Source organism: Ochotona princeps, chromosome 16, assembly GCF_030435755.1.
Source record: "Ochotona princeps isolate mOchPri1 chromosome 16, mOchPri1.hap1, whole genome shotgun sequence".
In the NCBI taxonomy this organism is placed as follows: Eukaryota; Metazoa; Chordata; class Mammalia; order Lagomorpha; family Ochotonidae; genus Ochotona; species Ochotona princeps.
This window is the reverse complement of record NC_080847.1, coordinates 45,465,754-45,480,200: the sequence shown is the minus strand read 5'-3', so window position 1 is coordinate 45,480,200 and position 14,447 is coordinate 45,465,754. Positions and strand designations below refer to the sequence as shown.

The following is a 14,447-nucleotide window of genomic DNA, read 5'->3' as shown; positions in this document are numbered from 1 at the left end:
AAAAAAAACCCTGTAGTTTAGAGTGACTGTTCTATAATCAGAATAAGTCCATGAAAAAACAGAAAACACACACTTCATGATAAAAACTGCAAAGCCTCGAGATAATTTGTAGCAAAAGTACAAGGTGGTAGTCATGCATCTACTTAACTACAGGCAACGTTGTTGAGTCCAATGTTACACAGCAAGCATAGAAACCCCGTACCTTAATATTAGAAAACCATAAATCGTTCTCATGTAACGTTGCAAGGTAGACAGACGTGAGAAGCCCCATGCAAAGGGCCACGGTTCCACCAAATGTAAAGGACACGATCTTCCATAATCTTCCATTGGTACAACCTTTCAGAAAAACAGAACAGTACATGGGTGAATTAGACTTCAGAATTCCCAGACGCCTGTCAGTGATGAGGCGTCTCCCGTCACCAGCCCACCAGCCGTCTGAAGCTCTTCTCTGCTACCCCATCAAGCTGTTCTCTCTCACTTATTACAGACCCTGCTTCACCTTAACTCACTTCCAGATAACAACTGAAAAAAAAAAAAGGAATATCGCAGTAGCAAACATTCAGGAGAGGAATAGGCAATGCAAGAGAGGAAAAAAAAAATCAGCAAAGAGATGTTCAAATTCATTTAAATTCACTAGAGTAAAAGAAAACGCAAATCAAATCGATGCACTACACTTTAAAACATCTTGGCCAACCTGACAGCATCTTAACAAGGAATTAGTGAAGTTCCATTGCGGCCACACAAGGGCATATGATACACTGACAATATTTTTTTAAATAAACTGATTCACGTTTGGTAACAAAAGCAGCAGGCAGCGAAACAGCACAAAGATCTTCCTTCCTGTGGGGCTACAGATGAATGCTACTGGGGACTGCTGTGCCAGCGAGATCCTGCATCGCCAGCGCCCGCATCAACCGCGCCCGCATCGCCAGCGCCAGCATCGCCAGTGCCCGCATCGCCACCGCCCACATCGCCAGCGCCCCCATCGCCACCGCCCACATCGCCAGCGCTGCTCAGAGGTGCCTTCCCTTTCTTTTTCCTCCTTCCTTTACTTCTCAGGGTTTTTAAAAAAAATTCTGACATGAATAAATACATCTTTGGTAAAGTGAGTACTCTTCCAAATTATATTTCAATACAAAAGGAAGACAAAACTGTGCTAAGTGCTTTGTCCACAACCCAGTAGCTGCCAGTTAACTGAACTGGGTGCAACTCCATGAGACAATCAACAATAAAAAGGCAGATTATTATTGGGCTGTTTCCCTGAGTCATTTTACCAGCTCTGGCTGGTAAGAATTAACATGGTTGCAGAGAACATAAACTATGTCATACATCCCAAACAGCCAAGTTTCAACCTTCTTTTAAAATTCTGACTTTGTTTATTTACTAAAAGCAACTCAGGAGGCAAGAAGCTGGTCTTGAAAGCCATTTGATGTATCTCTTACCAAACCTTCAGTATTACAGAAGCAATTTCCCAAGACCTCACCACTTTCACCCTCCTCCCCAAAAAAGGAAAAAAAAAAAAAAAAACACCTCAGGAGCCTCACCGAAAGTAAAGAGAATCTTTTTGTCTTTCAATACTTTAATGAATTGAGGAATTCAGCCATGAAGGCAAGGATGACTAAGTGCACACCAAATCCAAGCCAGAAAAGACAGAAATAGTCTAGAATGTAGTGGGGAAAAACATTGTTTCAGAAAGTCAAAGAATCAGATGATAGGACCAGAAGGTAACAGGTAACAAACCAGTGGTCTGCCCGGTAGGGCCAAGATAACCAAACCGTAATCAGAATGTGGGGGCACTGGAACCCATTCCTCAACTCCAACGTCTCATCCAAGTGTGCCCCTACTGGAAAGCATTTTAATTTGAAAGAATAAAAGCAAACGAAAATACGGTACAAGTTTAAACCACTTACCAGATGGCACTGCATTTCCCAACTTCACATGTTCCTCTTGTTCTGGAAAAAGCTCAGAAACTTCTGTGGTTTTTACTTCTTTTCTCTGCCGGACGACGGACAACATCCTGTCAAAGACCTACATGCATCGTTCTCCCAGGCACTCCTACAAACAACGTTAGACGTGAATAGCCCATCAGCAGTCAGGACCCTCTCCCCCTGACCCCCACACCCTGTACTCCTCCGCGCTAAACCAGGGTTCCTGTCTACCCTGCAGATACAACCTGTGCAGTTATGTAACCACCAGAGGCGGCACCTGAGGCACAGTGGGCCACTGCCAGGAGCCAGGACACACCCACCAGCTCCTGCCCTTCTCCCTGGAAGCTCCGGACCCCTAAGCTCTTCCCTAAGAGCCAGCTGTCACACAATTATGTAACTTTGCACCGTTGCCCAGGCACTAGTCGCTCCTTTGTCTCTCCCACACAGCTGACCACGTGGGAGATCTTCGAGAGTAAATTTGTTGACAAAGCAGGCTTTTGAAGAACTGAAATATTTTGTCTCAATTCTAACCCCAATGTTCTCTCCTGAAGCCTGGGGGGCAGAGCCGCAGCGGTGCTGCCGGTGGGGGTGTACTGATCAGGGCAGCTGCTTTTCCTGGGGAGCTGCAGCCGGCTTTGGAAGCCGCAGGTGGGAGGCGGGGGTGCGCTGGCAGTGAGTAAGCCGATTCCAGTCTCCCCAATAATGAACAATGCGTTCCTAATTACAAAACACGACCAGAAGCCTGACACGTTAGTTTTCAACAGTTTATTCATTCCTAAGGGGAAAAATAACCTGCTGGACAGAACAGACCAACGTGATGCAGATCATATATTCAAATACGCAAAAGAAAGAAAAGGTTGGGAAGGAAAGCCGACTTTCAAGTCCTTTGCCACCAAGCATGGCAATTAGCAGTCTGGAGCAAGGTGGGAGAAGACGCCAGGATGGGCTCGTTAAAATCATTACCGAGGCGCCCGAATCCTAAGTCATAACCTCAGGAAAAGGAGGCAGTTTTTGAAATTCCATCATTCCTACCTTGTACCCAGAGAAGACAGAAAGCCAACAACTACGGAAGGGCCCAGGACGCGCCAGAGTCCCACCCAACTACGAAACAAAGTTGCTCCACGAAACCAACATGGAAGTGTTTGCAAAGAGACTTTGGCCAAGAGCTCACCACCATCCTCCCCCCAGGCTGTGCATCCCCCCAACCTGGGCGCCGTGGGTTCCAGGAGCTGTGCACCTGCACACCACCTGCACGCGCAGCACCTGGCTGCCCCACACCACCTGGGTGTCCAAGAACTTCAGCCCTCGGCTCGAGAGCTCCCAGGCGGGCGAGAGCGACCGCGAAGGTCCGAGCCCCGGCCCTCCCCTCCGCCTCTAGGGACAAGTCGCCCCGCCAACTTCCTCGCTCGTGACTTCCAGGCCCTGAACCCGCCTGTCGCGTGGGGGGCACCGGTGGCGCTCCGGACGCCTCCCCGGGCTGCACGACGTGGCGGGGCTGGCCGGAGACGCCAGCTGGGCAGGACGCAGCCGGCCGCCCCGGGGAACCCGCGCGTCCCCTCACGGCCCCGACACGCAGCCACAGACCTGCGGCCTCAGCTGTCCTCACGCGCGGCTCCGGGCGGGGAAGCACGGGGAGGCCGGCCGGGCCTCGGGAGCGGGGCCGCACGGCGGGCCGCAGCAGGCGCGCCGTGAGGACAGGGAGGAGCAGCCGGCGACGGCGGCGGCAGCGCTTTGTGCCACACGCTGCAAATGGCGGGGAGGGGTGTGTGCGGAGGCTGGAGGGGCGTCGACCGCCCTGAGGAAGGGGCGCGCCGGGGAGGCCGGGCCGCCGCCGCCGCAACCATAGGCCCGAGGAGCCGTCCGTCAAGGCGAGCCCCCGCCCCGTCTCGTGCGGCGCCGGCCGGAAGGAAGCGGCGCACTTCCGCCCACCGGCTTGCCTGCTCGGAACGCCTGCTGGTGAAGCGGCCGTGGTCAGCGGCATGGGCAAACTTTTCCTTAAGGCGCACCTGGGCGCCCGTCTCCGCGCCCCGGCCAGCGCGGTTGGCAGAGGCGTTCGTGTCCAGGGCTGCTCCGGGCGGCACAGGGGAAGGCGTCGCCCCGGGCTGGGGGCAGGTGCCCGCGGGGGCCTGCGGGCTGGGCTGGACTTTTTCGAGACCCTTCCCTTCCTTCCAGCCCGCTGAGCACCCGGGGTGACGGTGGAGCCGGGCGGCGAGGCCGCTTGGGCCTGTCCCCAGCTCTTGGTGAGGCCCAGGAGGAGCCCGCGAGCCCCGGCTGAGAGTCGCTCCGATGCGCCGGGACGGACTCCTCCAGCTGGGGCGTGCGCTCTGCTGGCCTCCGCTTCACACCTTGCTCGAACGCGGGTGTAGGGGCTGTATTTCAGCCCTTCTCTCCCTAGGACACCGCAAAAAAAAAAAAAAAAAAAAAAAAAAGGAAGAAAGAAAAACAGGTGCAGACTTTGCTAGTCAACGCGTGCCCCAAGTGCATGTTTAACAGGTGTCTGGGTTTTGTGGAAAGGCTTTCCTAATCAGAACCGTGCTGGGTGTATCTTACCTTGTGTGTCTGCTGCTGTAACAAAACCATTCATTTTATAAAAGTGCCGGCTGCCCTTTAAGATGGCACTTGTCATCATGTTTCAGCGTATGTGTTGCTCTCACTTGACATGGAAGCAGGGACTATGTCATGTATGTGTGGGAGCTGGTGCCGTGACTCAACAGGCTAATCCTTCACCCTGTACCGGTTTCTGTCCTGCCTGCTCCACTTCCATGCAACTCCCTCCTTATGGTCTGGGAAAGCAGTAAAGGATGTCCCAAAGCCTTGGCCTCCTGCGCCTGTGTGGGAGACCTGGAAGAAGCTCCTGGCTCCTGACTTTGGATTGGCTCGGTCCTTGGGGTCATTTTGGTTAGTAAAGCAATGGACGGAAGACTTTTGTCTCCTTTTCTCTGTAACTTTGCTTTTCCAATAAAAATATCAAGCACTAACAAAGTGGTGGGGAGGAATGGGACATGTTGAGGACCGTGAGTTAGGGAGTTGGTAAGAAAGGCTGGTGGTCAGATCCTGTCCCAACATCTTCAGGTTCCAAATCGGCAGGGGTGGGGGCCCTACTGAGAAGTTCGCCAGCGGTTCTGTGGTCTGAGGCCTCTCACGGCCACCATCTGGGACCTTCTGAGACATGCAGGTTCTTGGGCCCTGCACTTGACCTGGTATGCCAGAGGTGCCAGATCTCCAGGCACATGGCCCTTGCCGGCACGCTGTGCTGACATCATGACGCAGTTCATCTCATCCTTCCGAAGCAGTTATCTGTGGATACGTACCGGAAACACTCGCCCATTTTGTTTGCTTTTTGCTCATCTGCTGCACAATGTTCAGGTGTCTAAATTGCTCGACTGAGTGTTGGGAATACTTCAGATCACACCTGCCTCCTGCGACAACAGACTCTTGGGTGTCCTTTCTAGCTACCTTCCTCGAATTGCTTTTCAAACTTTGCCAGCTCCATGATTCCGGAGGCATACCTTGTGTCATGTCACACATGAACATTGCCACATGTGCAAGTGTCTCAGACTGAACAGGTTAAAAATCAGGGATTTTTTTTTTTTCCCTTTTGCTTCCGTGTGCTTCATTTACAGAGAGGAGAGACAAAGATCTTCCAGCTGCTGGTTCATTTGCTAAATGGCTGCAGTGGCCAGAGCTGAACCAATCTGAAGCCAGGAGCCTCTTCAAGGTCTCCCAGGCAGCTGCAGGGTCTCTAGGGTCTGGGCCATCCTTGACTGCTTTCCCAGGCCACAGGGAGCGGGATGGGAAGTGGAGCACCCAGGATATGAACTGCATCTACATGGGATGCTAATGTTTGAAGGCAGAAAATTAGCCCATTAAGTCATCATGCCGGTCCCTGCCCTATAACTTTAATAGATGGTTTTCCTCATATTCTCTGTATCTGACTAGCTACTATTTGGCTTTTAGATAGCTTCAGCGACCCTTGTGGCTTGTGTCTGTATCATCCTACTGAATAATGACTGTTCGATGTGATAGAATACTCTAACTCTGAAAGTGACATTGAACTTAGTTAGCAGCTCTGAAGTTAGGTCATAGGAGACATTGCAGTGCAGCCTTGGTCTCGGGTTTGCTGAGTAAGGGGTGATGTCAGCCACCATGTTGTCAGGATTCCCCAACATCTTGTAGACAAGGCTGGGTGGGCAACAAGTGGCCAGTGGCCACTGACCAACGACCACTGCCACATTCCCTGCTATGAAATGAGCCCTCCTGGAATAGATTGCCAGTTCCAGGTTAGCTTCCTGTTGAGATCATTGAAGATCCCAAGGCTGTTGATGGTACTCCGAAGTATCTTAGCACAGAGAAGCTATGAGGTTACAATAATATACTTTTGGGATATGAGTTTTGGAGTAGATTTTGTTTGATGATTATAGGTAACCAGTGCAATAAGGCTTGCATATGGATGCATCATTACTTTTTCCCACTTAATTAGACATTAGGTTCTATGTGATGACAAGCAATGCTGTAAGAACATTAAGTACACTTATGTAATTTGTTAGGCTATGTTTAGAAATAGGACTTCTAGAACTCATATCCTACATTGTGAATAAATACGGGCCAATTACATTCCAAAAGGTTAAAAACTCTATTATTTCATATGGTGTGTATTTTTCCATACCTTTGCCAACAATGAATATTTTTAACCTTTGACAATATTGGCAAATTGGTGACAAATAATGTCTTAATCTTAGATGTTTTTCCATTTTTATTTTAAAGGCAGATGGAGAAATCTTCTGTTTCTTGGTTCTCTCCCAGCATCTTGGTACTACATCTGAATCTCCCACATGCGTGGCATTTAAGCCATCTTCTGCCATCTTCCAGGGTACGTGAGTAGGAAGCTGGAGGGCTGGTGCTGTGGCATCGTGGACAAAGCCATGAGCTGTGGCACCAGCATCCTGTATGGCACTGGTTTGAGTCTCTGCTGCTCCACTTTTGATCCACCTCCCTGCTTAATGTGCCTGGGAAAGCAGAGGAAGGTGGCGCCAGTGCTTGGACCCCTATGTACATGGAGGAGAAACAGAAGAAGCTCCTGGTTTGAGATCAGCTGTGGAGACCATTAGGAGAGTGAAGCAGCCGATGGGAGCTATTCCACTCTCCATCTCTCTCTGTGTCACTGCCTTTCAAATAAATACCTCTTTTTAAGAAGTGGCTGCAATGGAAGCAGAGGAGCCAGGACTCAAGGCCCACTCCGATATGGAATATGGCCACTTACTGTGGCAACAGCTGTACCCAGTGCCTCCCAGAGAACCAGTTATTTGAGCTGCTGCCTCCCAAGGTTATATTAGCAGAAAGTTGGAATTGGGAACAGAGCTTGGCCCCAAATGCAGGAACACTGATCAGGGTGGTGGGCATCCTGAGTAGTGTCTTAATAACTCCATGTGACACACCCATTGCTGTATGTTTTTCTTTACTAGTGACATAAAGAGCATTTTATTAGGTTTGTTGTTTCATGTTCCTTGATCTTTTGACGTGTGTGTGTGTGTGTGTTTGTGTGTGTGTGTGTACCAGTTCATTTATTTAAGCTTTTAAAAATGTTCCTTTGAAAGCCTGAGAGTGAAAGGGAGAGCAAGAGAAAGAGTCCTTCTCCAAACGCCAGTACTGGCCAGGGCTGGACCAGGCCAAAACCGGGCCAGGCAAAAATCAGACACTTAGAACTCCATCTGGGTCTTCACATCGGCTATGGGGACCCAAATACCTGAAGCATCACCCACTGTATCCCAGGGCACACAGCCCAGCAGGGAAGCTAGACTCGAAGCAGAGAAGAAACTGAAGCACAGATACTGAAGTATGGAATACAGTAGTCCCAGTGTCCTGCTGTGCAAATGCCTGAATGCCTGCCCTTGTCACTGATGTTTTGGTAAGTATTGCACTGACTACAGATAAGTTGAGATAATATTCTAGTTTGTTTGTTTGTTTGTTTGTTTGTTTTAAACATTGTGCCCTTTGGGAATGGGATGGAAAGAGCTGACTTTGTTTTTGTAATTGGATAGTCGACTATTCCACCATTATCCTTCCCTACTGGTTTGAACTTTCTGCATCACAAGCTACATTCCTTTATGTGTGTTAGTAACTATGTACAAGTCTACTAGTATGTCTAAATGATTAAAAGAAAGAGCTAGTTTCTCAACAGCTCCCTATGTTTTTAATTACTGTTTATGTACAGAATGTGCTGATACTTGGGACAGTAATTGGCCCTTCATTATAATTCCTTTAAACACATAACTTAGGTTTTTTCTTATATATTCACTTAAATATACTTTATAATCATTTGCTGGGATCTACCCACACCCTTCCAAAAAAAAAAAAAAACCTGATGATATTTCTACTAGAATTGGGTTGCCATATTTTGAAGACAAACTATCTTTAACAATGATCAGTATTCCCTAGCAGGAGCATGTGTTAGGTTACAGGACAGTTTGGCTCGTAATGTGTATTTTCCAATAGTGCTGTCATCACATTTGTGTTTACCCACCTGGTTCACAAGGCCGACTCTCCCATGTTCTGATAGAAGTCAAGGCATTAGTATCTACATGTTTATCAGAGGGAGTTGTCTTTTCTCGGTGTAGGTACACATAGCTGCATAAGTGAAGTGACACCAATGGGAAATGTTCATCTTTGCTGCCAGCATCTCTTGCACTACTTCGTGTACTCCTTGTGTGATTCATTTCAGGAACCCCCTAAGATAGCTTCTTCTCTTAGTCTTTGTCTTCTTTTTCTTTCTCCTATTCTTCTTTCTCTTCTTTTTTTGTTAATGATTAATTTATTTGACTGTCCTGGGTCCTGGGGCCCTCCTACTAGGTGGGTGCCAGCTTCGTGTTCCCTGGGGGTGGGCTTCGGTCGCCTGGCCTGGGTCCTGATGCCTGCCTACTTGGTGGGTGCTGGGTTCGTGAGCCCCAGGGGATGGGGCTCCGGTGAGGGTTGGGATGCCTGACCTGGGTCCTGGGGCTTACCTGCAACAACATGTCCTACTTACTGAAAAAGGCGAAGCAGTGGACACAGGCCCTGTTGTAAAGGAGAATATGGCAGCTCATTTGGTGCTGTAGCACAAGAAGGAGAACAGAACAAACTGGACAACCCCAGACGATGACAGCAGAAATCTTGGTGAATGGAGACTTGAGGTTTACCACGTCAGCCAGTGGACACTGGGAGGGTGACATCATCCTCGGATCGGTGAAATCGACAGCATTTCACAACTATCGAAACCACTTGGGCAGAATCCTCGGAATATGTACACATTGAGACCCTGAGCTGATATGAGGTGGTGGTTGCTCATCCCTGAGTACCGGGACATTTGGAAAGTCATGTGTGGCTTCCCCCTTTGTCTCTCCCCTTCCCCCAGAAACAAGAAGAAATAGCAAATTTGGAAACAATGAGTTCATCCAATTTTCCTTAAACCTCAATCCTTCCCATGCTGATCAACCATATAATCATTATTAAAAAAAAAAAAAAAATATATATATATATATATATATATATCAGAGTCCTCCTACCCTTTTCCTAAACACACACACACACACACTTTTCCATTCTCTAGTTTAATTCCCAATTGCTCACAATTGCTGCAGCTGGACCAGGCTGAAGCCATAAGCTGGACTTCATCTGGGTCTCCAACGTGGGCTGCAGCAGCTCAAGTACCTGGGCCATCTTGTGCTTTCCTCGGTGCTTTAGCAGGAAGCTCAGCGACACAGGGCAACTGGGACTCACACTAGCAGAGCAGCTTGGACTCAAACCAGCATTCCCCACCGGGATGTGAAAAGGCGTTCATCTGAGCCTGGATTGGAGGGGTGGAACCCTACAAATCAGTTTCCTCAAACTCACAGGCCATTTCAGAGCTGCTCATTGACATGGCCACTCCTTTCCTCCTTAGAATATTTATCAACGCATGGCTTCTTCCCTGACAGAGTTTTCAGAAATGGTTTTATGAAATAATGTTATTTTTCTTCCCTCCTCCAACCAACGTTATCTTAACTGAATTTGCAGAGGTTTAAAATTGGAAAATGTGTAGGCAGATTAGCAGTAGTGCACCGGTACCCAAGGATTCCATAGCATTGGCAAAGTCTTGAAACATGATCAGCTTCATTTCATTTTCTTCCTTAACACCTGCTAATCTTCTTCTATTTTTCTGTACTTTTTTTCATTTCCATGGATACCACCTACACATCTTTTCATTTTCATAGTTAGAAGAACTGTTGTAACTGCACGTTTTCAACTGAGGTCCCCTCAGGAGGCTATTGAGCTAGATGGTGCTGCTTTTGCCCACGAACCTTCAGGTCAATGAAATGCCTGCTACTTCTGGTTCAGAGTCCATGGGCTTGGCCAGCGTTTTCCGTTTGTTTCTTGGGACTGCGCCCAGGCATAGACACTGGTGTCTAAAATTCCCCAGGAGCAGATTGTTGCCACCAACGGACACCCAGGTGGACTGTCAGACATGACAGATTTAGGTTTTACCATAGGAAGAAGCCAAGACTTGCAGCCAGAAAGGGATGTGTTTCTAACACTCCTGAGTTTGTTGCCATGCCTTCAGCTATGGTTTGTCCAGTACTGGGCTGGATTTTCACTGCTACTTTCAGGGGTAGAGAACCCAGAGGCTCAGAGAAAGAACCCTAAGTCTTCTTGGGTTCACCATGGAGAGCGATGTGCTTTAATCAAGGAGTGCTGATGCTTAGAGAGAGCTCACAGGATTGATCGCAGTGCTCCAGGCTCACAGCTGCCAGACTCAAACTATGTGAGAGTGGGCTCTGGGCTTGAAATCAATGATGCTTCCACCATGGGAGGTGGGCACTTGTAGAGGTTTGTGATCACAGACTGTTGATGCTCTCATTGTATTTTCAGTTAAGACACCAGGAAATGGGGGCCAGCATTAGGTGCAGTGAGTTAAGACGCAATGGGATGCTTGCATCTCATACTGCAGTGCAAGTTCTAGTCCCAGCTGCAATACTTCTGATCCAGCTCCCTGCTAGTGCACCTGGAAAGCAGTGGAAGATGGCCCAAGTGCTTGGGCTCCTGCCACTCATGGGACAGGGAGCTGTCTCTCTGTCTCTCCTTCTTTCTGTAAATATAATCTGCATTTCCAATAAATAAAAATACTTTAAAAACTATTTTTAAAAAGACATGAGGAAGTGTGAGATTTTTTTCTTCTCACAAGTATTGAAGTGAACAACTGGTTCATTTATGTAAGAGTGTGCACCCTCAGTGGTGGTTCTTTTTAATATAAAAATAACAGGTTGACATATCATACAGTACACCTATATACAGAATACCTATTCTGCTAACATTTCTAGAGGAAGAGAGAAAAGGAGAGGGGGAAACATCTTCCATGTGCTGCCATCTGCTGGTTCACTTCCCAAAGGTTGCCAGAACTGGGTTGGGCCAGACCAAAGCCAGGAGCCTGGGACTCAATCCAGGTCTCCCACATGGGTGGCAGGGGTCCCACTGCTTTCCCAGGTGCATGGACAGGGAGTGGAAGTGGAGCAACCAGGACTTGAACCGGCTCTCAGATAGTGTGCTAGCACCATAAGGAACCATTTAACCCATGGTGCCACAACCTTGATCCCACTGTAGTTTTGGTTTGCATTTCCCTAATGATTTGTGATGTTGAATATCATTTCGTATGATCATTGGTCACTGATGTATCTTCTTTGGAGAATGTCAGTGGCAACCTTTTGCCTGTTTTTGAAGCTTTTGTTGTTTTTGCATTTACAGGTTCTATAGCTTACTACTACATTCAGGTAAAAGCGAGCAGGAAAGAGAAAGGGAAGGGGAAAGAACTCCCCTTAATGTTAAAAAACAAAATCAAGAGCATCAATCTACCACTGTTTATACTTCCATGAACCACAGTATAGTCACAGGGCCTCGTGTAGCTGCAAAGGAGGCTGGAAATACAGCCAGAAATCCTACCCAGGCAGAAGACAAGAATGGATGCTGGAGAGCAACTGACAGTGCCCACCACAACTCAGGAGGGTAGTACCTGAGGAGCAGGTGTTTGTCCTTGTGGTTAAGACTCCCCCTGTAGGAGCCAGTGCGATGTCTCAATTGGCTCATGCGCTGCCTGCTCCTCATTTAATCTTTTTTTTTTCCAGATTTATGTATTTAACATTTTTTAAAGATTTATTTTTATTGGAAAGTTAGCTATACAGAGAGGAGGAGAGTCAGAGAGAAAGATCTTCCATCTGATGATTCACTCCCCAAGTGGCCGCAATGGTCAGAACTGTGCCAATCTAAAGCCAGGAGCGTCTTTTTTTCTTTTTTTTTTTTTTATCTTGTAATATTATTTTATTAGATTAGCCTCTTAGAAAGTAGGATCAATACAGAAGCCAGGAGCTTCTTTCAGGTCTCCCATGTGGGTGTAGGGCCCCAAGGCTTTGGGCTGTCCACGACTGCTTTCCCAGGCCACAAACAGGGAGCTGGAAGGAAGCAGGGCTGCCGGGATTAGAACCAGCGCCCATATGGGATCCCAGGCATGCAAGGTGAGGACTCTAGCCATTAGGCTATTGTGCCGTACCCGTCTCATTGAATCTTAAGGGCAAATCATATCAATGGATTAAATAAATGCGCTGATTTTCTTTTGTTTCCATGTTTGTTTTTTTCCTGCCTGATCCTATGGACAAACTACCTACTGGGCCTGCAGGGCAACAGGAAGAAGCTGGCATCTGGATGGGCTGTGGGTTCATTTCAGAATCACTGCTGTGTCCTAGAGCTCTGCGGAAGGACGCCCTCATGACCCAGTTAGGAAACAGACTTGTCAGAATCTTGTCCTTCATACCTTCCCCTGGATCTGCTTTTCCCAAGTAGCCTCACGCACAGTACTCACTCTCATCTAGCCAGTGGCACCTTCTAAGTATGATTCTCTTTTCTGAGGGCCTGATTTTTGCCAATGCAGCCAGCTCTTGTGCTTACTTGGGAAAAGGGCCATTTTTTCCTCCATTTTTCTTGTATCCCACATGGCAGGTGAAAATAAGCCCTTCCTGGCAGTTTATAGGTGCAAAAGAATTCTGTATCAATGATTACATAAACTGCACATGATGGTGTAGTGGTGATGTTTTAGCACTTTTTCCTAGACTGCCATTTTTTGAGACGTAAAATGTGAATTGTGTACAGTGCTGTAGGGACTGATGAAACAGGTGTGTCTTTTTGGGTGTATTTTCAGGGCTTAAGTCTTGTCTTTTAACACAAACCCACGTACTCTGAAGATTTCTTTCCAAGGTTATAACTCACAGCACTGCTTTACAAAGGCAGTTTAATTTTTCTCTCCCCAGAGTTAAGAGGAGCAACCATTCAAGCTCCTGTGTTGCCAAGCCCTTTATCTACAGGACTGTAATCTTCATAAAACCCATCCATTTGCTAGGACTGGACGCAAGTGCCATCCAGAATTCTGCCGGAAGTTGACAAGAACTCTTACACACTCATTGAATCCATGTAGCTAGGTCTTATATTGTTGATTTTGGAATTAATACACACACACACACACACACACAGCAGGAGCTGTCTTATATTGTTGATTTTGGAATTAATAAACATACACACACACTCCATGAGAAATGAACACAGAATAAGAGTCTTGGGAAATTACCCAGGGTAAGGCCAATCCCTAGCTCCCAAACCAGCCGGGCTGGCCACCACAAGGCTTCTCTCTTTCTTTAGGCCAGCCCCTGTGGCTGCTTCCCCATTAGGAGGGTTCTCATGTATTCCCTCTTCCATTACTACAAAACAACTGGACAGCACAGTAGAGCCTGACTCATCAGCATGTGTGTGTATGCACTGTGCTTGGGGTTGCCCATGTGCGCCTGGGTGCAGTTGGGTCTCCTAGAAGAGTTGCTGTACCAGGCTGTGGTCCTCTGGGCATGGACTCCAGCACCACCACTCCAGGTTCAGCCTCACCAACTGTGTCCTCCGCTTTCCTATAGAGGTGGTTTTGGAAAATGAAGATAACTTTGAAACCACTGGCTTCTCCAGTTGTTTAATATTTCAGTATGACTTTTTCCACAATGCTAGCTCTAGGGGAACAGAGATACAGATGAAGATGTGCACCACCTCCTGTACTTCTTCTCAAACAGCCTGAAATAGCATTTTCCAGCACCTTTTGTGGTTGGAAATACAGAATTTAAATAGGACTGTAGAGATAAACAAAAATTGAGCAAGATGTGGATTGATGGGCCTATTTCAGGAAAAAGCAGCCACATCATTTCTGAAATATGAATACTAAAATTCATGACAAGTACATGAAATTCAGAGATGTGGAGTGCAGTGGTGACAATAAGGCTTAAAATAACGTTAGTGGCTGCGAATAAAAGGCCTGAAATGAGAAGTGAGCAATGAGTTTTATTTTGTTTAAGTTCTTGTTAGGTCATAGTTTCCTACTGTGTACACAGCTACAATCACAGAGTGTTCAAGACCACTTTGGATTACTAGTATTGGTGGCAAAAACATAGATAAATATACTCTTTTGTTTTACCTTTCAACAAACAACAAAGT

The 14,447-nt window shown here is 47.4% G+C and overlaps 1 protein-coding gene across 4 annotated transcripts in view; it reads right to left on the bottom strand.

The window, feature by feature from the left end:
• Positions 1–3,729, bottom strand: part of DPY19L3 (dpy-19 like C-mannosyltransferase 3) — a 78,809-nt gene extending 75,080 nt beyond the window's left edge. For 3 of the 4 annotated variants that reach the window (XM_004595004.4, XM_058674495.1, XM_058674494.1), the window contains exons 1-3: positions 3,513–3,729; positions 1,911–2,055; positions 203–336 (exon numbers count right to left, since the gene is read on the bottom strand). In XM_004595004.4, coding sequence (XP_004595061.2) covers positions 203–336; positions 1,911–2,016 — 240 coding nt within the window. In that variant the 5' untranslated portion in view covers positions 2,017–2,055; positions 3,513–3,729. Of the gene's footprint in view, positions 1–202; positions 337–1,910; positions 2,056–3,512 lie in introns of those variants that run through there. The other variant, XM_058674496.1, reaches the window with a different exon arrangement.
• Positions 3,730–14,447: the final 10,718 nt, after the last annotated feature.